The sequence below is a fragment of the Amblyomma mixtum genome, chromosome 6 (genome assembly GCF_055824585.1).
Source record: "Amblyomma mixtum isolate Tamu chromosome 6, ASM5582458v1, whole genome shotgun sequence".
Lineage (NCBI taxonomy): Eukaryota > Metazoa > Arthropoda > Arachnida > Ixodida > Ixodidae > Amblyomma > Amblyomma mixtum.
The window spans coordinates 128147314-128173237 of NC_143017.1; the positions used below are offsets into that span (position 1 = coordinate 128147314).

Below are 25924 nucleotides of genomic sequence, written 5' to 3' on the forward strand. Positions count from 1 at the left end.
CATAGAACCTTATAACGCCCTTTTGAGACGCCAAAAAGACCCAGTATTTTTAATATTGTTTTTCTTGATCATTTCGTTTTGCGCAGTTTTCTTGTAGCCGAGTCTCGCTGACGAGCATGAGACCGATTTGTTGTCTGCATTCCTTTCACCGCCTTTCGGACGCGTATGGATAAGGCCGCCCAGGCTACATGTCTGCGCTGACCGATGGGCGCCGGCATTAGTCGGCGATAGCGGTGGTTGTTCTTGGCTAGGGATGTGGCTTCTGCACCTTCTTCCGGGTTCTTTTATTCCTACAGCGTTTGTGCTCTTCAAAGCCCGGAAAGACGATACACTGGCCAGCACTCGTTCCTGGACCCCCCTTGTTTCTCTGCTTCTTAGTAACCTAACCTCTCTCGTGCTTCATTTCTCGTAATAAAAATAATAAATATAGGCGGATGGAATTTGGCACAGGTTCCGGTATGGTTGGGCGTAGATGAGGACGGGCGAATATAAAAACAAGGCGCGTCTCCGGCTGTCGACTCTGTTTCTGGGCCCTTGAATGAACTTTGAAAGAGCGAGAGAAGCGGTGCGGTACAGTTGAGGCACTGTGGCCGACTCCCGAGCTCAAGCGGTGTACACACCCTGGTACGACCGCGGGTAGTACCTGGCTGCACTTCTCTCTCTTCTCGTCCCCCCCCCCCCCCCCTCCCTTCCTCCCTCCCTCCGCCTTTTTGTTTTCACTTCATCTCTAGCCTCACGGTGCGACGCAAGAGTCAGGTCAGACAGCTCCCGCCAATTTCCACTCTCCTCGCAACCTTCTTTTCTTACCGGCAGGTTTTCATGTGCTGTGTACAGACATTGCACAGACGACGTCGCGTTTGGCCTCAAGTAGGCGTTAAATATGCGCGCGGCTTTTAAGCTAACCGTTGTCGCCTACTTCAGGTCTTCCTTCCTTATACACGGCACCGATGTTCAAGTTCGTGTTAGCATTGTCGTTAGATCAGCTGTGTCGGTGCCACAAGTGTTTTTTTTTTTTTGCACGGAACGCAGTGTCGATTTTCCACCAAGTCGTCTGAGAGCTGGTGCTAAAAAAAAAAGAAAAACATCAGAAGTATATATTTGCCGTGCTTTTTTTTTTCTTTGCTGCATTGTCTCTCGTGTATATCCCCCCCCCCCCCCCCCCCCCTCCCGTAAAAGATGCATATCGAGGGTTTGCTGGACTGTATCTTTCCTTTGCCGTTTATCTTCAGCCGCTAAACGATGTCCCCATTGGTGGAGCAGTATGTCGTAGCCAAAAACTCCCACGTTCGCCTGCTGGTTAACGATGGCATTTACCCAGGCAGACTGGAGAGTAAGTGCTCTGAAGAATGTGCCTGTTTCCCCCTTGCCTAAAGTCTCGCATCCGCTCTCCCTGTGCAGGAATTCTGAGACTGGGACGCGGTTCCCCAAGCTGGGAGAATGCGCCCACTTCCACTACGACATGATGGACCTGGGGACAGTCCAGGTAAGTGTTGCCGCATTCATTCACTCCGCGCTGTGGTTGATGTTTCCCCTGAGTCCCAGGACTGGCGCCAAGCACTAAAGAATGCGATCGAGCTCATTGTTTCGGTAGCAGGCGACCTTATGCGAAATTCCGCAAGCGGGCTTTGCCACAAAACTCACTTGGCGCATACAAGATGGCCGACCATTCGCTGCGAGCAATCACAACACGAAAGCGCGCAGTTTTTGTCGTTTGTCTGATCCTTCCGAACTGTGTGTGATACTTCCGGTCCACTCCCATGGTGCTCGTATTTAGAGCACCGCCATCTTTTTAGTCAACTGCGACATGTGGGAAAGCCCACTTGCGAAATTTCGCATAGTGTTCATCGCGCAACTGAGTACAACATCACTCGAGTGGCAAGTTTGCCTGGCGCGAGTCAGTTGGAGTGCTTGCTTCGTACTGCAAATTCTGGACAGGCGACGTGTAATGCCTTTATAGTGGCTTTTGCTAGGATCTCGGCAGCGCTGCGACGCGGTGCGAGCTCATTTCGTGACGAGCAAAATAGGCTGCGTATCTGTCGGTCACATGCTGAGCGTTTTCATCGCTGTGTAAAATGTTGAACGATGTGACCCTTCGCTGCCCTCTGCTTCTGCTGGCAATTTAAGGAGCCCGCGAGAGTTTAAATCAGCCACCGCGGCCCGTGCACGAGGCCCGAAAGCCAAAGGCCGGCCGCTCGTTATAACGAATGCGCCCAAATGTTGCAATTAAACCAGTCACTCTCGCTCTCAAGTACGTGCCTCCTTTTGCCGGCGCTAGGAGAAGAGGGCCCCTCGTGTGTCGGATATCGCGGGGTCAGTAGCCCAGGCGCACGGGCTTTGGAAGAAGCGGTCGTCAGCCCCTCAGTTAGTCGCCGATGCTTATCTCCCTCCCTCGTCCTCCTCCTCCGGCGTATTTGCTCTGCTCCGCTGCTGCCGGGCTCGCCACCTCGCTTGCGCGCCGCCGTCACGACCTAGCGGCGATCCCTATCGCGTCTTCTCTCGTTATGTGCGCTTCGGCTGAGCCGCCGGCATTGTGTTTTGTCGGGGCGCGACGCTCGTGAATCCTCCGCGCCGCCACCGCCGCCGCGTGATGAGACGCGCCGCGCGTCTTTTGTGCTGCTGCTCCTCTTTGGCCGCCGCCGTCGTCGCCGCCTTTCCCCCTTTCTCTTTCGTCCGGCGCTAGCCGTGAATGAGTGGCGCAGGGGTCAGCGAAAGGAGCCGGGACGTCGCGGCGATTAGCAGTTCGTGGCGGCGGCTCCCGCGTTGCGCCGCAGTCTCGCCGTCTCCGTTTGAGCTCGAACGACCTCTCGCTCCGGAGCCGGCGTTTGTACTCTACCCGCTTCCCGTTCATTGGGTGGTGCTCTTTTCATTTTGATTCCGCCGGCGCCGCCCGATGTGTGGTTAGCCTCGGGAGGAGGGACGTATGTGCATATGCGCGTGCGTCGAACGCAGCCCGGGCTCTGGCGTCATCGTCGTCTCGACGTCCGAGCGAGCCACTTGTGGCGTTCGCCGTATTTGCGGAGCACTCAGCGGCTCAGGCCTCGAGGGGAAAGTGCCCCCCAACTTTAGACCGGCCGCTCTGCCAGTCCGCTAGGGCGGAGGGCCAGTGCTGTAGCATGTGTGCATATTAGAATGTGCGGTCTGCACGCTCAAAAGAAAACATTCGACAGCTGCATGCGGCCTTTCGTGGCTCGCTATGGTGCACTTTGTCGAGCCGCTTAGGTGGACCGGTGGTCTCTCAGTTTAGTTTCAAATCACTGCGGGCGGTATTGCACATGTCTGTAGAAGCGTACATCATACACCGTCTCTACTTGATTGTGGTCTCAAACACAGCGGAATTTGCTTAGCATCTAGACGGACGGCTGATCGATCCACTGTAGCGCAAAGCAGCTTAAGCTCGATACAAGTCTAGAGCGAAGCGACAAATGCCCTTCAGTTGAAGCCAGTGACGTTGACAGGTTTTCATTGCGGCGTTGTTAATCCCCTTGCTAATCCCAAGGGGGCTGACTGGTGCAAGGGATTAATCGCGGATTAAGGGATTAATGTTTATGTCATGACAATTAGTAGACGCTATGAGCTAAAAAGACTCCTTTGAGGGGCATTTGTCGTTTCTGTCTTGAGGCTGAGCAACCTCTGCCACTCGTGTCAGGAGGCCACGCCGGCATTCCGTACCTACTACGGCCGCCGTGGTAAATTTTCAGTGGAACCCGCTGCCTTTTCCCGCGACTGGTCTCCCTGGTGCCGAGAAGAAAAAACAGCAGCGCCTGGTTCGTGGACGCCAGTGGTGCGGCCTGTTCTCTTTTTCACGCTTCTCCCCACAGCCGACACCGGGGTGTGCTGCCGCGTCTCGCCTCGCAGTAGTGCTGCAGAGCTTCTTCTTCGCCTTCTATCTTGGGACTGGGCCACCGGCGGGCAAGCCGCGCGTAGCTGCCGCTGCACTGTTTGCGCCCCAAGGGAACGGCGCGGCTGAGCCGGCTCGCGCAGCTGGGCGGCGGCTTGGTGCCCCGCTGGAAGGGTTCCAATATCAACTCCCGTTTTTCCACGCTTTGGTGTCCCCGTGTGCGTCTGTGGGCTTACTTTTCAACTTTCGACGCCCTCGCCCCTGCTGCCGACCACTTCGTTGTGCGCGGGATCGCGGAACTCAGCTACGCCGCCGGTGAATGACCGACTGAGACACGCGCGTCCCGGGGTAGAGTGGGCGCGTTACGCAAAAAAAAAAAAGAAAAAAGAAAAGCGCAGGCCTAGCGACGTGCCGTAATGAAGAAGCCATCTGCTTCAGACTGCTCGTGCTCCTGTTGTTGTTGTTGCGACTGTGGGAAAGAGGAAAAGGAAAGTGCATGGGCCTGCCCACTGGCTCGAGCTGAGCCACAATCGCTGCCACGTGTAGACAGAGGAGAGTTGACAGATGTGAGAGGAAATAGTGAAAGAACAGAAGCGCGTCGCAACAACCGCGTCCGCCGAAGCGGCGACGTCGGCTGTAGCAGACACCCCAATGCCTCCTGCTGTCGCGCCGTCTGATGTTTTACATCTTTTTGTTTCTTTCCTCCTTTCGTTCTTCTTTCTCTCTGTCTTATTTTTTTTTTTTTTGTAGCTCTGTTGCAGTCTTTCGAGATTGCAGCAGTTGGTATTCTTTGCCGCTGTATTGCAATGTTTTTGGCCAGTAGCACGAGGCGGCTGCATAGGCGCGCGAGGCAGACCAGACTGTTGAGCCTTTTGTTCACCAAGGGTTTCACCTGTTCTTTGCTGGTCGGAAAGCATATTGCTTCAATAGTGAGAGGCTTTCAGGCAAGCTAAGCGTGCGTTATAAATTGCGTATCCTTATCGTTCTGTTCCTCATTATGGAGTGGCTTAACATAATACATCAAACCTAACGCATATTTCACTTCGATCTTGCTGCGACGAAACGTACTCCTTTATTTTTTCCGAACGTGTGCAGCTGTGGCAGCGTAGTTCCGCTTCGGCCTGTACACTGTGGGTTTTGCCTAAAAGGCAAACGTCCGATGCCGGCATTGGTTTAGGTTGCGCGCACGCGGGAAAATCAGAGGCCGCACTTGCTGCAGCTAAAGAAGAGCAACCCGTGTTTGAGTTGGATCGCGTTCATTTGCCGGTAGCTGTTTTTCGCTCGAAAGAACGAGCTGTTGGAATCATTCGTTATCCAGCGTAAAAAAAAAAAAAAATGAAAGCCTCGCAAGAACCATGGAATAGCGCTGTCGTCACAAAAAACGGATACATTTCCTCTGAGAACCGTTCCTTTCCTCAATTTCTTTCCATTCTTTCATTTCGTAAAGGGGGCATTCTGTGAAGTTGTGGTAGCTCTCTACTCGGGATTATCCTGCGTTGGATGGCTTTTCCTCGTGACCTTGCTGCGCCCGTGAACGTCATCGGCTTGCATACTTACATTTCCTGCCACCAAAGCCGTAGTTTTCTAGCTTGCGTGTCCATTTATTGCAGTTTGCCCATAGTGCTGATTTTAGGTATTATTATTATTATTATTATTATTATTATTATTATTATTATTATTATTATTATTATTAGTAGTAGTAGTAGTAGTAGTAGTAGTAGTAGTAGTAGTAGTAGTATTTCTAAAATAAATTGCAAAGATTTGAAATTACGCATATATGAAAATATTTTAACTATGTGTAATGAATAACGGCGTCAATGATGAACTGCAACTACATTCAACAGGCAGTGCTACTACCATGTGTAAGAGGCTTTCAAAAACTTACGTGCGTCTCTTTCGAAAACTGGTACCCAGAAGGTCTGCAGAGAAGAACGAGGTCTCTCGCCTTGCTTTCCGACGCTGATGATTAAAAAGGGTAGATGTAGGTAGATGTAGATGTAGGTAGAAACGAGAGTATGCGGTATATGTGCGTCCGCGGCGGATGCCCCCGGGCTGTGCACGACAGTGAAGCCACCGCGCGTTCTCAGTGGCGCAGCTTCCTCCGTCGACGTTATCTGAGGAAACGGACGCTTATCGCTGTTATTCGTCTTCTCGTTCGTTCTTTCTTCCTCTCGGAGTCCTCGCCTCGTCGGAACGAGCGGTCGTTGCGCAAGGCTGCGCGGCGCAGGTTCGTGAGAGGCGCCGTCTCTTACTTTGCTTCTGGCGCCGAGCGCGTTGACGGTTCGCGGCGCGGCTTAAATCAAGGGGCGGGGTTGGAGATCGGTTGGCTGCATATGAGGCTGAGCGGAGAGAGGGGGGCTTGCAGGAGAGAGAGATATATAATGCCGCAACAAAGAGTCCAGCGCGAGCGCGCGTTTGCGTGTAATCTGTCTTTACGCTGGTGCGTGCTCGCGGAAGGCAGGAGCGCGCCCTGGCGGTCTGGAATGCAGCCGCGGTCAGCGGCATTAAATCTTGATTACGCCGCCGCCAGGATGAACTCGGGGCACGCAGGGACGACGCGAGCAGCGCGCGCAAACCGGACTGGCTCCTCCGATGCGGGCTGCAGGCCCCCGGGCCACGCCGCGCGAGCCGGGCTTGCTATTTAGCCGGCCGGCGGCTCTCCGCTGCTGCACGCCTGCGGGTCGTTTCGTGTCCGTAGCGAGTGCTGTTGCAACCCTTTTCTGCGTCGCGGACGATTCGTTGCCGGTTCTTCCGCTAACGAAGGCAGGTCTGTTGAAAGCATGCAGGCTGTTGTGTTTGCTTTGTATCTCTCGACATGCATTCGCAGCCGCGGAAACGTGAATACGTATGCTTGCTTTCTTTTTATGTTGATGTCGCAAAGGCGCAAGCAATTAGGATTACGCTTCAATTTTGTTGCAGGAGTTGTTTTGCGCTGTAACGACGAGTCTCTTGCGGTACTTGGCCGTCAGGGGGACGGAACGCTGCACATTTGTAGACGTACAGTCGTTAGACGGAATGGCTTAGGTTTATGGGGTTTAACGTCCCAAAGCGACTCAGGCTATGAGGGACGCCGTAGTGAAGGGCTCCGGAAATGTCGACCACCTTTGGTACTTTAGCTTGCGCTGACATCGCACAGTGCACGGGCCTCTAGAATTTCGCCTCCATCGAAATTCGACCGCGATGTCGGGATCGAACCCGCGAGTTAAAAACGTTGGAATGGCCGGTTGGTCTGATCGTATGATGGGCACTCTACGTCTTCGTCCACTCGTCCGGCGACACGTTGCCGGTTGGGGCAGCCACTCCAAATTCTTGAAGACTGGAGCAAAATACAAACACTTAGAGAAAAGGCAGTTTAAAAGAAGGGCTGTAGAAAAGCGGCCGAGACTGGGACTCGGCGCGCTCCCTGCTCTTTGTGTGCAGCGGGTTTTAATATCTTCGATAATTGGGCGGAGCTTTATCAAACCTGCTCTCGCCCAATTTCGACCAATACCGCAGCAATGACACTGCACATACAGGTGGGCGGAGCCCAGTGCTCGCCAGAGCCCGACTCTAGAGGCGCCAGTAAGTCCACTGCTTAGGTAGGCAGTCGGGGGTTTAAGAAGTCGCCGACCTCACTGTTCCCCACCCCCACTTGACAGCTCATCTCTTTTCAATGGGAAACGGTCGTCGGCCCCTTGGTACCCGTTTCCCGCGGCTTTGGACGGCGTCCGAAGCGCGCGACGCGCTGTCTTCATTGTCAACCCCTCCCGACTTCAGACGGCCAGAACCACCGAGCCACCGCGGCGGCTTGATAGTGTGAACTGAAGACTTGCGCATGTGATATGGTTAAGGTCCGTTCTAATTTTCTCAGTTCGCTAGGAGCACCGACTGCCGATTCATGAATTCTTGGCAGATCATTTGGACTATTTCAGTGAGATGGCTTTTTTTAGTTTAGGTCCTTGGTTATAATGTGTGCGGCATCTTTGGGCTAGCCCCTGGTTGTGTAATGCGAGAGCTCGTTTGGTGTGGCCTGAAGCGTTTTAGCTTACCACTGCCGTTACCGAGCATGCAGCAAACTTCCCGTGCACGTGATTCCGGTGCGTAGCTAGTGCTCGTTATCGATGGTAGCGGTGTATGATAACGGCATGCTTACATTCTCAATCCTTTGACGCGTTCTGAAATCATGGCGCAACCACCGATTGATGGTTTTACGTTCCGGCGCCGTAAGATAGCTCGTTCCGAAGACTTGCACCGAACGGCTTTCGAGAAAGTAATAACTTTTCTGTGTGTTTGTCTTCGTATGTGCGTGCGTGCGTGTTCATGCTCCGTACGAAGATGCCTGCGCCGCCAGCCCGCGTGTAATGTATTCGCCGTCACGACGTCGCCTCGGCGGCCGCTCGACGCCTCCAGACGTGGTGCCAAGGATGCGTCGCCGTTAGCCGCGCAGGTGTCGGCAAAATGCATGCACGGTATGCAGGCCGCTGGGGAACCGGCGCCGCGCTCTTCACGGATTCGTTTTCTCGTTGTTTAGTGGCGATGAAGAAGTAACGAGGATGACGGGAGGGGGGGACAGTAATGGTTACTGGCGCGGGTCATACCCGCATGCTCAGCGGCGAGTATGTCTGGTGGTGGGATGCTGGCCTCCATGGTTCGTTAGTCGAACGCACTTCGCTGTACCGGCCTGCCTGGTCTTCTATACGTGGGTGGAGGTGCAACGTGGGGCGCTTCCTTGTGCAGCCAGACCACAGGGGTGTTATTTGCTTTAACGGCGGGCTTAACCTAACCTAGACAGCCGGGGAGGTCTCGTCACGGGTCACGGGAAAAGCGCGCGGGGGAGGCTTAATCGGAGTGCGCGCTCCGAACACTATCGAGCGTTTTGGCTGCCCGTGGGCGTCCGTGCAGATGCGCTGCCCTAGTGGCACGCAGGAGGGCGCGGGACACTCAGTTTCCTTTTATTTTTCTTCTTACGTCCCGCGCTTTTCCGTCGTAGAGTTTACGGTAGAATATTCAGTGCTTCTGGCTAGCTGTACATGCCGCAGTCTGTGTCCTGGCGCCCCATGGAGTGCTACATGTAAATGTTGCATGAAAGCGGTGGTTTGTGCGAAGACATCGACGCCACTTTTTTGTAAAGACGCTGTAGCGCTCTTGTAGTGCTCCCACCAGATGGGTAAAGTGACAGGGACATCCCTCTTCTTCTGCTGGACCGTAAGGAACGCCCAACGCTAAGGAATCGATGGTTTTGAAATGTGGGGCTGGAGATGACTATTGAGTGTTCTGGGCTGCTAAGAAATTGAATCAGTTTTATGAAATCAGTGTAATGAAGGTCGAACACTGGCTCCGGTACTTTAGCCTCATAATGAAAGCACTGAACAGGTTTAAGAAAGCCCTGATGCTGTATTATTTGAAATGTCGAAACCTAGCCAGGGTCCTTAACTAAAATCTCAAATAGCTCACACCTGTCGCGGTAGCTTTAAAGATTTTGGCGTATGGCTGCTGATCCCAAAGGTCGTCGGTTCGATGCTGGCCGCTACGATCGTATTTCGATGGAGGCGATGGAGGCTCTGCGATGTCAGCGCACGTCAGAGGACCCCAAGTGGTCTTAAATTAACCCGCAGCCCTCCACTACGGAGTCCGTCATAGCCCTTGTTTCGCTTAGGTACAGGGTCCGTCAAAACTTCCCAGGCCACATGATCTGCTTTTCAGCGTTATATCCTGTCATTTAATATACCATTAAAACTATCGAGGTTCTCATAGTTGAGCACGGTACTTCTCCTACCCTCTGCAGCGGTTTTGAGCATTGGGTGCGTCGGAACATTCGGAATATACTGCTTGGAAGCACACCCTGTGGCCTGGGAACTTTTGACCAACCCTGTACGTTCAACACCACAATTTACAGTTTACATTTCGAACAGCTTACGTCATATTACGTGTACGCTTGATGGACAGCCCCAAAGTTTGAAAAAGTCTAGGCGCGCCCGCACGCCTTTACGCGCCATCGCATCCATTGGTTTTCCAAATGAGCCGTCAGCAGTGTTTATGATCGTAAGGGGGCTTTCTTTTTTTTTTTACTGTGTGTGACAGCTGTAAGGCAACAGGAAACTGGGAAAACCGAGGCTGAGGTGGATTGGCATTGTCGTAGAGGCGCACACGGCATGAGCCTGAGCAAGCTTCGAGTGACAGCTGAAGATGGAGCACGACTGCACAACTGAACAATAATGGCAAAGTGGAGAGTGATAGTTTCTAACGCCGGAGCAACGGCCCGTTCTGGGGGCAGAATGACGCTGTTGGGGGAAACGGGCCGCGGGCGCATCTTTTCCAGGTGTACAAAACAGACTTAGATAAGGAATAAAAAAATAATTCGGAGTGCCATTTTGCGTCTGTCAGCTGCGACACTTGCGTCGTATGACGTGATTCTCGCGCACTTTTTTTTTCCCCTTGCCCGCCTCTTGCTTTCACCGAATGTCGTTATAGCGGGTAGAGTGGCGTTTCGATTGCAAAGGGAGAGAAGATAGTCGCTTGCTTCCCTGTCGTCTTGCACTCGCGCCTTATGACCTTAGGGAGAAGAGAGGCCATAATAATGATGCCGTTTTGGTGGCTCGGCGGTTCAGTCGCTATAACTGCGCCGGCCGCTGGGCGTCATTTCCGACCGCGCCGAGATAGCTCGGGAACAGCCCCACCCGGAAGGAAGCACCGTCCCCGCCACTTCCGCTTGCGCCTCGGTAGGATCGGGACAGCGGTGCCCGCTCGCATCATTTCCCGATGGCATCTCGCGCCAGAGCTCGGCTCTCTAATGATGGAGCGGCGGATTGATGAGGCGGCAATTAGGAGCGCTTCTCGGCCGCGAGTGCATAAGCCCTGACGGGTGGTGGAGCGGCGAGCCGGAAAGCCTAGGAGGAACAGACTGTAGGGGGTGAGGGGGAACAAAAGGGGACTGGTAGGGAGGGTGGATGGGCTCGCGGCCCTTCAAACAGCACGCGTGCCGGCCGGTTTTTTATAAAGCGGGCGGGAGGCTGCTTGCTGTTGCTGCTGTGGCGGCGCAGATGTTACGCGGAACCAATCGGCGCTGCTCTCTCGCGAAGGCCGCGCCGGAAAGGGGGCCACGGTGGCTCAAGGTCACCGGACCACCGATCCTTCGTTCTCTCCCTCTCTGCTTCTCCACTATCGGCATCTGCTCTTGTGCTGGTGGTTTTCCTTTGTTTTTTCGCACCCTCCTGACGGGTGGTGGTGCGGCTCTCCTGAGGCATGCGAGCTCTTCCATTGTCCAGAACCCCGACAGGCCGACTGGCCATCCATCCGCCCGGCAGACCGGCTGGCTGGGCACCAGGCGGGGGCGCCGCGCTGCTGTCGCGGCTGATTAAGTTTCGGTTCCGTCGTGACGCGATTGGCGGGGCCCCAAGCCGTCCCGTGACGGAAATCGTGCGGGGCTGTCATCGCGTGCGCTGTGTGAGAATCCGCGCTCCCGCCGCGCCGTGCTACCACCCTGCGCGGAACGGCTGAGCGCTGTTCGTACGGCTTCAGTGTGCGTCCACTGAATTTCACGAACATCCTGCTGGTTCGCGTTGAAATCCCCGGCGTTAATAGGGCTGGACGAACTAGCTCATCGATCGAGCTGTATCTGAACTGAAATTGGTAATGACGATGTTGGATTTGTCCGTATCTGAGCCGAGGGAGTGGCTGCCAAGTACGACGTGGGGCAGGGCTTCGAATTGATTTCCACCTCCTGGGGTTCTTCAGCGAGCGCCGAAGTATAATTGTGCGAAATGTCAGCTTTGAATTTCGGTCGCCTCGGTTTAAATGTGGGCTCGGCGTCGGGAATCGAACCGGTGAACCCGGGAACGCCGTGGCCTCTGAGCCTACTGCTGTGTTTAGGTACATGACATGGCTGGGGGCCACAATTTTCTTGTCGTTGTCGCAGCGTAAACACCTGACACAGCTCTTGCAAACGCACGGTGTCGGCGCTTGAATTCTCAGTGCACTGCGAAAAGCTCGCTCACATTTGTACTGGCTACATGGCAGACCGAACAGTCAACTATCGAGCCCCGACTGATGGCGCTGGCGAAGCCCTGTTTATTTAGCGCGTAACGATTTTCACGATTACCTTCGCATATCGTAGCAAGACGCGTCGGTCTTCGCGTCATGAATGGAGAGGCAGGACTCCTTGCGCCAGCGCGTAAGCTAAGCTGCTATTAAGGCGGAAGCCTTTAATGCCTCATCGTTGTAAGCAGAAGTTGTCGACAGAAAATGTCACGCTTTTCAATTGGTCGAATTGGTCGTGACGTCAGAGTGCACGAATTTCAAACGGGGCCAATTGTACTTTGGCTACTAACCATGGAACCAATTAATGGGATTGTATAGTGATTCTCCAAGTTAGTGGGACTTACTTAACCAATTAGCCTAATTAACCTTCCTCGTCAGACCAGATAAATAAATAAAACCGAGTAGGAAATTGGCCGAGCTAGGGAATCGAACCCCGGTCTCCGGAGTGCGAGACGAGCACGGTACCACTCCGCCATGCTAGCTCGATGGCTTGGAATGAACAAAGGCGCGTCTAGTGAATACGGTGTCTTCGTTCACTCCCATCTTCCTCCCTTCCCGTTACGGCGAGGTTTAGGTGACCACCGAGATATGACACACTGATACATTTGCTTTCCTCAAAAACCAATTTACCGACGAGCAAGGCGTAGAACCTTTCCTCAAAAAGCGTTGCATTCAAAGGGCAACGCATTGCGCCTAACGGGTGGTGGCGTTCCGTAGACCGCCCGGCAGTGCTACAACAGGCTGTCGCGTTCCACTCCTAAAGGCGAAGCTTAAGCGTCATTAATTGGCAGTTAATTAATGCACCAACAGAATGTGAAGTGAACAATCGCGTAGCAGAATGCAGCACTCAGGCTTTCGCCTTTCACCACTTTAGCCGCTAAAGTTCCTCGTAATTTTTTTTGATGTTTCCGGCGGTTTTCTTGAATGAACGCCTACGGCCTACTCAACACGTTGCACACGTAGCACACGGTCACGGTTCGCTTGCTTTCTTCGGAACGGAAACTCGGCCGCGTCAAGGATTGCGTGCAGCGTCGCCGCAGAAACTGCGAATAGTGCACTCCTCCTGCTATTTTCTTCGCTAGATTCGAGACGAGTTACCAGAAACTGAACCTTGCTGGCGCCGCTCGCCTGTCTAGCGTACGTGGGGCTGCGAGGTCTGGTCTTCGCGGCAAATGCGGCGGCAGCGTTTTACGGCAGAAGCACGTGGTACCAAAAGCCGGATATAAGCAGTGTGCCTGGCCGATGCACTGAGGCGCCTCTCGAGCTGGTTGGACGGAAGAGGTTTTAATGATGAAAGGGAAAAAGTTCTTAGACTTGTTTAAGGAAGTCTAGGAGCGTTACCATTGGTATTAGCGCCACCGGTTATCTCAGAGAGGTTTCAGTTACCTCCAACTTTGCTGACTATTGTTAAGAGTGGACAACGTGGTCCTGAGAGCCGGGTGTGTCTCATCGCAAAGCAAGGGATATGACGAGGCCTGGCGCCGGCGGCAGAAGCATAGACGACGACGGCCGGGGCTGTTGCTCTCCAAATCACCGAACCGATCGCAGGACGCTGTCTACCACGGGCCTGGGAGAAATTACTGTCAGTCGAGTGTCGTCGTTAGGCAAAGATGCGGCGACAGCTTGCGACGGCGGCGGCAACAGTGAAAGCAGAGATGCACAGCAGCACGGCGGAAGCAGCGGTATACGTTGGCCGAGTCGGCCTTCGGGTCACCGGACTGGATGATGCTACGCAAGGTCACGCTGAGCGAGGCTGCTAATTGAAAGACGCTGTGTCGAATGGGTCTCGTGCTTCGGCCATCCGGCGGGGGAGTTCGAGAAGGTTCAACCACCTGCGAGAAGACTGCGGGATTCTGCTTTCCCACGGAGGCAACGCACAGAACACTTGCGGCAGTGGTCAAGGTGACGCATCTGTGTTTGATGACTGTCTTCCCCTTCTCATCCCCCAAGCTGTGAGAGAGCGAGAGAGCTTCAGCACCGCCCCGTGCCGGGGGTGGTACCGCCAGCGTCATCAATGGCCCATCCGATTGGACAACGTTATTCGACCTAAGTTCCCTAGTCAGGGATCTGGGGAACGCGAACCGTATTTAACGGGATGTTGTTGTGTGATCGGAGGATTAGGATTCGCATTGCATTGCATGGCATTCGATTCTCATCTGTAAATATGTAGAATAAACCCTCTTGTACAGTTTCCTCGACAACGCAGTCCGACATCGTCATTCGGAGCCGGTACCTGTGGGGCTAAACGAGTTAGTCATCTCCAGGACCACTCCGTCTTCAACTCTGGTTCCAGCGGTGGGATAGAAGCCCCATCTTTAACACTGGTTCCAGCGGTGGGCAGTGTGGCCCCGTCCCTAACACTGGTGGCAGCGGTGGGATAGAAGCCCCATCTTTAACACTGGTTCCAGCGGTGGGCAGTGTGGCCCCGTCCCTAACACTGGTTGGCAGCAGCTGGGATGGACCGTGCGACATCGTACTTTCTCCACGGGTGAGCGTTTTGGCTTTTGCTATGGGATTCGCCAGGCTGTAAGATTCAGAGAATAATCTTGACTGGGAATCAGGGCTTTGTCGTTTGAGAGGGGTTATTCTCAAGGCATTGTGGAGTTAGCAGAGCCAAAGCGGAGAAGGCGTTGTCATGGAACTAATGGAATTGTGGAGGTCGGACTTGCTGTTGATATGCGAGGAACTGTCTTTTGAAGTGCCTATCAAAATAACCAAAATTGAACTGTGCGAATTCATTCGTAAACAGGTCAACAATAACGATCAACTGCTGGTAGATACGTGGAATTTGGTACAGGGGGAAGAAGCCCGTAAAGAAAAAGCCGAACAGGAGGAAAAAGCCCGTAAAGAAAAAGCCGAACAGGAGGAAAAAGCGCGCACAGAGGAAAAAGCGCGTAAAGAGGAAGCTGATCGAGAGTGGGAAAAAGAGAAGGAACGGCAACGGCAACAGTGGAAGGTTGAAATTGAAACAACGAAACTAAAGATATTAGAAGTTCAAAACGAAATACGAAGAAAGGGCGGTAGTGTGAGAGCCGGAAGTCCTGAAAGAGCAAGCGATGCTTATGAAATAGGTCCGCAGATAAGACCCGAAAAGTCTGTGACCGTAGCCGCGTTGGTAAATCGCGACACCACGAGGGAAGTGGCAGAGAACGCGTTCAACCGGTGCGGTGGTCCAAGAGAAGCCGCAGAATCCGAGACCGTGTCCGGAGAAGTTGGACGTAATGCTAAGAGAGAGCATTCCGAGATAGCGTCTAAACTACACGAGTGCGAGGATTCTCCTCCAAGTGAGGTAGGAGTGGCAATGGACAGCTTTGTCGGGACAGTTACGAGCGCGACCCTTTCAGTAGAGTCGATACAGGCGTCAAACCGGCAGAACCGCGAAAAGGGAGATTTTCCTAGCGAGAAAGGTTGCGAAGTTGAAACAGCGGAAACCCCTTTTGAGAGTAACAACCGCGGTAAGAGCGAATTGGAATGTCACAGTGGCTTCAGTGGCAAAGGCTCCGGAGAGGCTACCTTGGTAATACTGGCACAAGAAGAGTGCGAGGCTGCCGAGGAAAAGGATAGCCATAAGAGCCAGGCGGGCTCAGTTGTAGCTGAGCACTGCAATGCAGAGAATGGCGCGCAGAGCGACAGGCAAGCTGGAGAGGACAACTCCCGAGGGAATGAGCTAGGGATCTCGGGGGCAGATTCATGTCCGTCTGTCAGCTGCGTGGAGCTGGCACTCTGCTGCGAAGGCACAGAGGCCAGTTTGGAATTTGAGGAAAATTTCCAAAGTGCGACTGAAAAACTAGAGATAGCTAGGTATGATCAGGAGACGCATGCGGTACAGTCTAGGCGCAGAAAAAGAAAAAGGGCAAGAACCAAGAGAAAACGAATCAAATTCAAAGCCCTAGATTCGGTTGCGCACACAGGTGCGAAAGAAAGAAATGCGGTGGAAGGAAAGGCGAAGCCTTCCCGCGTTGCGCCTCGTAAACTTACGCTTGCAGTTACTGGTCAGGCGGGACGCGAGTCAAAGGCTGACCGCAGTAATGAAAAGGGGAGAGCACGTCTTCCAAGCAAAACAGGCGCGAAGTGCTTAAAGGGGCATCGGCCTGCAAGAAAGACTAGACCGCGCCGTCCGGACAAAAAGCCAGTTAGGAAAAGGGCAAAGCGGCCCAAGAGATCAGAAACCGCAAGGTTGCGCGGCACTCAGCGCATGCGAACGCAGGCGTCGAACAACCGAGACGACACATGCAGGCGGGTTCGGCGGGCGCACTTGAAGGGGAATCGTCCTTCACTTTTGGCACCCCATTCTAGGAAGCGCGCAGGACGAAAGGGTGGCCGAGCTTCGTACTTGGGGCGAGAGAAAGAGGTACCTTCTCGCGCTGGTCACTGCTCCTCGTCCAGAGCCAGAGTCGGTTATCGACATTGTAGGCATGACCAAGGCTTTCCGAGCACGTCGAGGGGGCGCGGATGCGAAAGCGGAAGTCAGGGACGTTTTTTTTCTGCAGCCTTTTGTCACGAGTTGACCGCAGTACAATCAGTCAAAGCGCGACCCCGGCGGGCGCGTCTGAAAGACTAATCCTTTCAACTCGGCGGCGGGGAGTCAGTTTTCCCCCCCCGCGTGGCGATTTGAAGTAGCTGTTTTTTTTATTCCTCTTTTTTTTTCTGTGTGTGTTTATGGAATCAGGCAGGGAAAGGCTACTTTTGAGTTAAAACAAGTTGATCGGAAGTTACTGTTTTTTTTTCATTACCTTAGAAAGGATAGGGCGTCACTAAGTTAGAAATCACAGGTGTCGATTTCACATGCTACCAAGAGATAAGGGCACTCACAGGAGCGCAGCTCGAGTAGAACTACGCTTAACGTCGCGTAGACGGAGCGTAGATCCCTTGATTGACTGACACCTTACGAAAGGGAGCCTCACTGATGTACACTGAAATGACCGAAGAGAAAACTCTTGAAGGAGCCGAAAGGATGCGCGCGTGTCCCGACCTTTGCTTCGGACCGCTGCCTATGGTAAAGAGCTTAAGTTCAGTGTGACGCCAGTGATAGAGGACTGGGTGCTATTTTAAGTCAAGTTGGCGACGGCCACGAAGAGCACCATGTTCTGTACGTCAGCCGCAGGCTGACATGTAGAGAAGCGTTAAGCGCTTTAGACAAAGAGCGCGCGTTTGGTTTAGACGGCACAGATGTTGTCGGGTTACCAAAGTCACTTGAACGGCGCAAGGTTCATATTTGAGACTGATCATCGTCTGAAATATGCTTATGACAGTTTTGTCCCCCCAAAAATGGTCGCTTGCTTAGACGGAGTCCTGCTCTCCAAAAACAGAATTTCTCGATGCGTTTCAGGAAGGGAAAACCGCACGGAAATGCTGATGGATTCAGCCGATTGTTGTAGACAGGACTTAGTAGGACAACCTACTGTGTGTTCTTTTTTTTTTTTTTTGGTCCAAGCAGTCCGTCTTTGGCGATTTCATAGGGGAGATTTCGCGCTTTCTCGGCACCAAAATTACGCCAAAATTCAGTCATGTTTTAGTAAACATTTGTTGTCAATGTGGGAAGCCTGGTGGGTCTTGGGCAAATTCCGAGCGCTTGCTTGTGGGTCAGTGCCCTGTCTCGTGGAACAGTCCACTGATGCCATTCTTTGTTGAATGTTCGAGCTTGGATGCCATTTCTGGAAACCAGCCCTTCCACCCGACTCCGGCCTCATCTCTTCCTGCCCAGCGGTCGTGAACGCTGGCCATTCGAGATTTTTCGGGCCGCGGACGAGCTGTTAAGAGTGGACAACGTGGTCCTGAGAGCCGGGTGTGTCTCATCGCAAAGCAAGGGATATGACGAGGCCTGGCGCCGGCGGCAGAAGCATAGACGACGACGGCCGGGGCTGTTGCTCTCCAAATCACCGAACCGATCGCAGGACGCTGTCTACCACGGGCCTGGGAGAAATTACTGTCAGTCGAGTGTCGTCGTTAGGCAAAGATGCGGCGACAGCTTGCGACGGCGGCGGCAACAGTGAAAGCAGAGATGCACATGAAGCACGGCGGAAGCAGCGGTATACGTTGGCCGAGTCGGCCTTCGGGTCACCGGACTGGATGATGCTACGCAAGGTCACGCTGAGCGAGGCTGCTAATTGAAAGACGCTGTGTCGAATGGGTCTCGTGCTTCGGCCATCCGGCGGGGGAGTTCGAGAAGGTTCAACCACCTGCGAGAAGACTGCGGGATTCTGCTTTCCCACGGAGGCAACGCACAGAACACTTGCGGCAGTGGTCAAGGTGACGCATCTGTGTTTGATGACTGTCTTCCCCTTCTCATCCCCCAAGCTGTGAGAGAGCGAGAGAGCTTCAGCACCGCCCCGTGCCGGGGGTGGTACCGCCAGCGTCATCAATGGCCCATCCGATTGGACAACGTTATTCGACCTAAGTTCCCTAGTCAGGGATCTGGGGAACGCGAACCGTATTTAACGGGATGTTGTTGTGTGATCGGAGGATTAGGATTCGCATTGCATTGCATGGCATTCGATTCTCATCTGTAAATATGTAGAATAAACCCTCTTGTACAGTTTCCTCGACAACGCAGTCCGACATCGTCATTCGGAGCCGGTACCTGTGGGGCTAAACGAGTTAGTCATCTCCAGGACCACTCCGTCTTCAACTCTGGTTCCAGCGGTGGGATAGAAGCCCCATCTTTAACACTGGTTCCAGCGGTGGGCAGTGTGGCCCCGTCCCTAACACTATGTCCTAAACCTCGGAGGGAGTCCCTCTCGCATCCAGGGACGGATTTATGGGCGAGTCTTGGAGTGGGCTGTAGGGGCGGGGAGAGCACTATCGACGTAATCCGCAGCTGCTTGCGCCGTGATTTTGGCTTACTCCCCGTGGCAGATCCCTAACGACTGTGGGGGTGATGAATTAGGCAAGATGGTTTTCATTAAAAGGCTGAAGCGTCACCGCAAGTGAACACGGACAAGTACCTGAGAAAAGGGCGAGATGACACACAACGCTTCTGTGTCATCGTTTTCTCATTCCCTGTCCGGGTTCACTTGCGCCAACGCCATGGCTGCAAACACCACCGTTGTGCTCACACAAACACTTGGCGCCTATTTTACAATTGTGTCTGTGTGCGCACATCGGCGGTTTGTAGCCATAGCGTTGGCGCAAGTGAACACAGAGAGACTTGATGCCTATTTTGAATCGAGTCACCCATCGCAGTGGCTCAGTGGTTGTTTAGTGCGCTCGGCTGCTGAGCCGAAGGACCCGAGTTGAGTCCTTGCCGCGGCGGTTGCGCTTCGATGGAGGCGAAAAGCAAAAGGCGCCCGTGTGCCGTGAGTTGTCAGCGCACGTTAAAGAACCCCAGGTGTTGTTAATGCGGAGCCCTCCACTATGGCGTCCCTCAAAGTCCATGTGTCGCTTCGGGACGTTAAACCACACAATTTGCATTTTTAAAAGATTGTATCGTAAATAAATTACATCCTTTGTGTGCCTACGTTCGAAAGCACCCCATTATTGAGTAAAGCGCTCTTGTGCTTCCCAGGGTTGAAAAAACAAAGCAAAACTAGATGGTTTGGTTTATGGCGGTTTAACGTCCCAAAGCGACTAAGGCTATGAGAGACGCCGTAGTGGAGGGCTCCGGAAATTTCGACCACCTGGGGTTCATTAACGTGCACTGACATCGCACAGTACACGGGCCTCTAGAATTTCTAGAAAGCAAAACTAGAGAGAATGAGCAGGTCCTGGTGAGGTGGAGTATAAGACACGAGGCTGCGGGAGAAATGTACTCGAGAGTTCTATTCTACCAATTAACAGTATTGGAACTTGAGCCAAAGCGCGCGCACACACGCACACCTTCCGGTTGTTTATAGCGTCCTCGATCGCCTCGCACCGGGTGCGCCCCGAAACCAGCGCGGTTCCCTGCGCACCGCGGCGGTGGCGCACCGGCGAGGGTCAACATCGAGGACAAGCTGCACCCTGCGGGGGCTCGTGCATGCAGCGCCGCCTTTAGGGTGCCTTTCTTCTGGCGCGTGCATTTGATTGTAAACCACAACACCGGTCACACGCTTTCGGAACTGCAAATAAATCACACATTTTACATGTCAAAGGCCATGCACACTGCAGCTATACATGCCAAGCAGTGCAATGTAAACAGACGCTCACTCCGGTATCGGCGAGGCGCCTGACGACCCGATAAACGAATTTTCGGTCGTTCATCGCCGTGTTTAGGCTATCAAGTCGATTATCATGTCATCTTCGCTATCAGACGAACTTGACAGCAGTTCATCAATGGCGGCAACCAACCGTATTCTCTGCTCCATCGCGTGAGTCTGTGCGCAGACACGAGCAGGATAGTATGGGCCACCGTGTACGGGTAAAGGCGGCTTGTCCGCAGCACGCGTCCCGCAATGCTTGCCGGGATTGCACCCTTGCGAACCGCCGATTTTCCTGGTGCGAGTCGGGGCAACGAAAACTGACCCGGTAGGGTGCGCTTCCGGTGATCGAGGACTGCGGGTGCGCACCGGTGCAGTTGATCGAGGATGGAAGGTGCGCACCAAGGCGCCCCGGTACGCACCGGCGCGGGCGATCGAGGATGCTAAAGAGCTCTTCAGTCCCTGGGTCCCTGAATCGGGGAATCTCTTTGAACAGTGTGCTATTAGGCCAGCGGACCGAGTCCTTGTGCCCCGCCCACATCGGGAGAAGTCACCCGGCTCGCCCTCGCAGCTTCTTCTGGTGTAAGAAAAAAGCCGCGAGTGTCACTGACCGTGGGGAGGGGAGAAACCCGTCGTCACTGTGTCGCGTGGGACCACTGTTGCTCCGCGACTACATTTGCGGCAGTCCCTCGGATTTCACGCATGTCAAAAAATGCCGCCTTGGGGTTCTGAGTTTGAGGTCTTGACTTGCCGAGCTTTAACTTCTTTTTTTTTTGTTTTTTCACTTCCGTTGCCCTTCACACTTTCTGTTCTGGGTACACCCAACGTACCTAGTTAGGCTGTTCTCTGAGCAGCGAGAAGTTCCCTACGTGTCTGCCATTCGCTCCCTGATTCGCTCGGTTGAAGGACAGTGCGCGTAGCCGCGCTATCGCAGTGCGTCGGCAGCCCCGTCCGCGTCACGTTTGCCTTCGATCGTTGCGAAACGCATGCAACTCGGGCTTTTAGTACCAGAGCGCTCAGTGGTGCCGGCAGGAGCTCCTTGGGGGAGAACATGGCGATAGCCGGTCACTGTCGGCCAGGCAGAGGTTGCCGCTGCTAGGGTTTCTTTTCGGGATGCCTTTCTTGGACCTCTAGGTACGCCGTTCCCCGCGAGGTTCCCTTGCGCGTGCGGGTACTTGCTTAGAGTTTGCTCCTATAGTGTGACATGCGAGCGAGCCCCTGACCTTCTGTGCCCTCTTGCGCGCAGATGTCCCTGGTGGAGTGGAGCGCCGCCGGGCGAGGCCACGACGAGGCGGACAAGGAGAACCGCGAGCAGCCCGCCAACCAGCAGCAGCCGCAGCCACAGCCGCAGACTCCGCAGCCGCAGACTCAGCAGCAACAACAGACTCAGCAGCAGACTCCGCAGCAGACTCAGCAGCAGCAGCAGCAGCAAGGCACTGCAGGCGAGATCTGCGGCGGTGGGCTGGCACCCGCAACCTGGTGGGCGGTCCAGGTGACGAGCCGCGAGCGTAGCTGGACGCTGCGGCGTTCGTACGACAACTTCCGGCTGTTGGACGAGCAGCTGCACCGGTGCGTCTACGACCGGCAGCACTCGCGCCTCCCGGAGCTGCCGGACCCGGCCGACCTGCCGCAGGATCCGCAGGAGCGAGAGGTCGGTGTCTGTGTGTGCCTCCCCTGAACGAGTGAGCCGAAAGAGCTTCGTGGCTCTGCTAGCTACGCTTGTGGCGGGCTTCTCATAATGATCTCTCCCGAGCGTGAGAAGCTCCCCTCAGGTGTTCCGTTTGTCTCGACAGTTTATTCACGGTGCTGATTAAGTCACGAGCATCCTAGCAGAGATAGTAAACGAATGAGACATGCGACTAAGTATGTTTCAACGCAGTTGTGAGTTTTGACGAGAGCGATGTAGTGGGATTCTTTGGATGAGAGGCGATTCGTGACTAAAGCGACGTGGACACGCCTGCTGAACAGTTATAACTGAAAATGGGTGCCTTTCATGTCACGTGACAAGGACCTCAAGCTTCTGGTGTAGTGCTCTGTTATCGGGTCGCTGCTGTTATTGAACACTTTTAGCATACCGTGTTACCGTTAACAGAGCATCGGGAGTCCACGTGCCGTCGGTGCGCATGCGCAGTTGTCAAGTTGAGGGCCCCAGGTGGCCGGCAGCTGCACGGACGCCTCCCGCATTGGGACCAATCTGGGTCTGCGCACTGGCTGTGGGCGAGCTCCCGGAGTTCCGTTAACGGTGATGGTAACGCGGTACACGGTATGCTAAACGTGTCTACCATTGCTCGAGTCGTGCGCTAGTTGCAGGCGCAGAGAGACATGATAACTTTTGCGCGTGTGTATGTTCCCGCATTCCAGCTCGCTTTGTAATCATCTTCGTGAATTTTTCTCAAGTTACTTGCGGTCGCTTGTTTAAGGATGTGGACGCGCGAAGATTAGCCGTCAGATTCGGCCTTCTATACGAGCTACAGGAAGTTTCGACTACCCAGGCCGTTTTCATTTAGTGGACATTGTGCGAAGTGGGAGTGCATCAGGCAGAGGTCCAAGTTCCCTACGTGTCTGCCATTCGCTCCCATTAGACGATTCTTATGTGGAAACTACAGTCGAAACTGGGCAAATTCGAACTCGAATGAGGGCCGGAAATTATATCGATTTATACGGAGTTCAAATTAAGAGAAATCTCATCGGGCTTCTTTTAATACACAGGATGTCGACTAGGACCATAGCATTGGACTGAAAAAAAAAAAAACGGCAAGTTCGAATTGAGATTTCAGCGTACAGACAACACACGTTCGTGTTCTTTCGGTGGTGGCATTTGCTTCCTTGAGAAGGGTGTGTTCGGCCCGTTTACGTTTTCGGCGATCTCATGCTGGTAACGTGATCATGCTTTCACGGTACAGTTATGCGTCCCCGCGTTGCCGTTTTTTTTTTTTTTTGTAGCGCTCCGTTATCCTGCCGAGAGCGAAGTTCGAGATCATCTGGCCTGCGGCTGGATACTCGCTGGCCGCACGTTTTCTTTCGGTCCACTTGTTTGGAGGTCAGCCGAAACCGCCTGGATACCTCGTCCATTGTTAGACTTGGCTGCTTTTGAAACGGCCGCGAAATTGTGCCAGTCGCCGCGGCGTCTTAGCTCGAACCTGCAGGCCTTGCGCCCCGACGGTTATACTGTACCGTTGCTCTCTCTGCCAAAATAGACTGAGCCCCCGTCCAAGCACAATCGGAGAATCCGAAGTCCTCGAATGACCGCCCTCCTCCTGCCTTTGTCCGGCCGCGCGCTCGGTCCGTTGCCATCGGCATCGTTCACGCTGCTCTGTGGGCCAGAAGTGGGCCTGCCTGGGCGCAGTCGGCGCGAAACGGCGTTCCTTTGACGAAAAGCCCCCCTCGCCACGTGGGCCGCACCCCTCCTTCCCGCGTGGCGCGGTAGCCGGCGCGTCGCCGTCTCGAGGATGGCCCGCGCAGCGGCGGCATTCCTCGCCCTCTGCTCCCTTCCTCCTCCTGGGGTCCGCTGCCTAGCCCCAGCAGCAGCAGCCGAGGCGGCGGGCGTCAAGTCGCGGCGGCGAGAGCGGGCCGCGCTGTCCTATTTCGGCCCCAGCGAAGAAGCCGGGCGGCCGGCCGACCCATATGCCGCTAGCGCCGCTCCCCGCCGCGTTGTTCGCCGCCGCCACTCGGGTGTGCGCGCTGTTCCTGCACGGCTGTCCCTGCCTGCGCGCGGCTCCTCTCCTCGTGGCCCCCCAGCAGCAGCAGCTGCGGCGGCTTCGCACCCGGTGGAGCCGTCCGTAGGCGTTCGCCCCTGCCGCCGCCCCCAGAGCAGCGTGGTGCGAAGAAGCGGCGCGTGTGGGAAGCTCAGCCGCGTCTGTCGCCCTTCGTGCGCGCGTTGTCGCCTCTGCGCCACCGGGCTGCGGCGTGCTTGCCGTTGCACGGGGCTGCCACCGTAGGCGTGTCTGCCGGGGCGAGCGGCGGCACGGTACCGTTTCAGATTTTGAGCATTCCGGAGCGCCGTCTCTGTTTCGCTCCCCTCCCCCTTCTCTACTGGAGGGAGACGTCTTCTGGTGGCAGATTTTGCGTGTGGGCCGGGAGCGCGCGGCACCGGGCTTTCTCCCTTCCTCTCCCCCTCGAGACCCCGCTTGCTCGCTGTGGAGTAGCTGCAGTGCTTCCTCGCTCTGCAGTTCGTCTCCGGCGCGTCGCGAAGTCCCGTCGCTGCTCCTCTTCATTCGTAGTGCGCGCCCGGCGAGTCCTCGACGAGCAGTCGGGCTCTGGCGCTGTTGCGATTTTGCCGAAGTGGACAAGACCCGGTCGTGTGTCGTCGTGGGATGGTGGAACGCGGCGGTTCTCCGGACGGAAGGAAAGTGTCCTAGGATTGCCGGTGGTTGTGCGGTGCGTGCCGTTCCGGCCTGCGCGACTGATGGTCATTCGGGAGGACCTCGTCCATCGCCCTCGTCGACCTTCGGCGCGTTGCGTGCTGCGAGGGTAGGCTGGTCTTTCTGTGTCCTGCTTAGGGTGTGATATAAGGAGGAGCTCCGCCTGTTGAGCAGTTTGCTTCGAGTCGTTGATCTCGACTGAAGTCTGGTGGGTGTAGTGCTTGCCTGCACCATTTTTTGTGCTTATCCAGCTGACGGACTTACTTCAGCAGCTTTATTTTCGACCATTTTCAATGACCGCCACCATTTCGTGGCCCAGTCTTTTGCGCTAATCCCCGCAGTTCGGGCTAAGCGTGGTTGATCCCCTCCTTTTGAAACGTTGGTTTTGGTGCAGCTTAAGCGTTTCTGCTTTTAGCCATAACTTTAGAAATATATTATAAGCAAGACCGTCTGGTACGGTGATTCTTCCGCGGTTCAAGTGGGTTATCCGTGTTCGTTTCAGCAAGGTTACTCATATTTTGTAGGTAAGGGCCCTGATCGCCAGCCTTGGTTGATTTTCGGGAGACGTCTCAGCACTGATTCAAGAGTGAAGCAGTTTCGTGTTTGTGTATGAGCGTGCGGGCACAGCAACACAGCCTGCTTCATCGCCCTAGTTCCGAGGCGGATTGTCAGAAGGGAACAGTTACGCAACGATGAACGCGCACTGAGGATCTCGCTGCGCGCTTCTGTCTTCGGTGATGGCGCTGCAGCGTCTTGCGGATGAAGACGTCACGGGATAATGCCTTCCTCTCTCGGTGAGTCACTCCCCCTGGTGTGCGCCCGCGGACGTCTGACACCGTTGTGTCAGTCGTACCGAGGCGTCTTCCTTCCATTTCGTTCCTCATTGCATATAGCGTGTGCACTCCTTTCACTTTTACGTAACATCCATTTGATGAAGGTTGTCTTTGTGCGTGTGTGTGCTGGTCCGTTGTAGGGTTGGGAGAAACGTGACTTGGAATGGTACTTTGCTGTGAAAGATGCAAGCGTCGACGGCTATGACAGGCCGCCGCGGTGATGGCCGCAGTGCTGTGGCGTTGTGATCAGTAGTGGTGGCATCCTTCCTGGTGGCGGTCGCATTTCACTGAAGGCTATGGGCCGGAACGTACTTTCAGCGTCATATGAAACGAGAACAAGACGACTGAAACGCGAACACCACATTGAGAAGATTATTAGTGGAGGTTGACTGAACACTAGCACTATTGAATTTCACATCAAAGGCGCGAAAACCACCCCTTTCAAGTGTTTGTGCAACAGTTAATACTGTACTGTTTTTCTTTTTTGCGTTTCATTTGACGCTGATGGTGCATGGGCTAACAACTTAGTGTACGCTGAGAACCTAGCCTATCGAGCTTGATTCTAAAGCTTCCATTGCGGCATCAGTAGTCTCAGGAGTTGGTTGCCCATAGCCATTTTGGCATGTATGAGTACGTTAAAAGCAATAGGCGGCTACTTCAGCCAGTTCATAGCTTGCTACTGTCGCCTGGCCAAAATGCACAAACTTGTTGAGATGTGCAATACATTGATTATCATTGGCGGAAGTTCTTTGAAATGAAAGT

General features: G+C 54.3%; 1 protein-coding gene across 7 annotated transcripts in view; it reads left to right on the top strand.

Annotated features, from left to right (window-relative positions):
• The window catches only part of CdGAPr (GTPase-activating protein CdGAPr), a 234806-nt gene that overhangs the window by 167692 nt on the left and 41190 nt on the right, over positions 1–25924 (top strand). For 6 of the 7 annotated variants that reach the window (XM_089549120.1, XM_089549123.1, XM_089549124.1 and 3 more), the window contains 2 exons: positions 1399–1483; positions 21215–21619. In XM_089549120.1, the coding sequence (XP_089405246.1) occupies positions 1399–1483; positions 21215–21619 (490 nt within the window). Of the gene's footprint in view, positions 1–1398; positions 1484–21214; positions 21620–24916; positions 25124–25924 lie in introns of those variants that run through there. The other variant, XM_089549125.1, reaches the window with a different exon arrangement.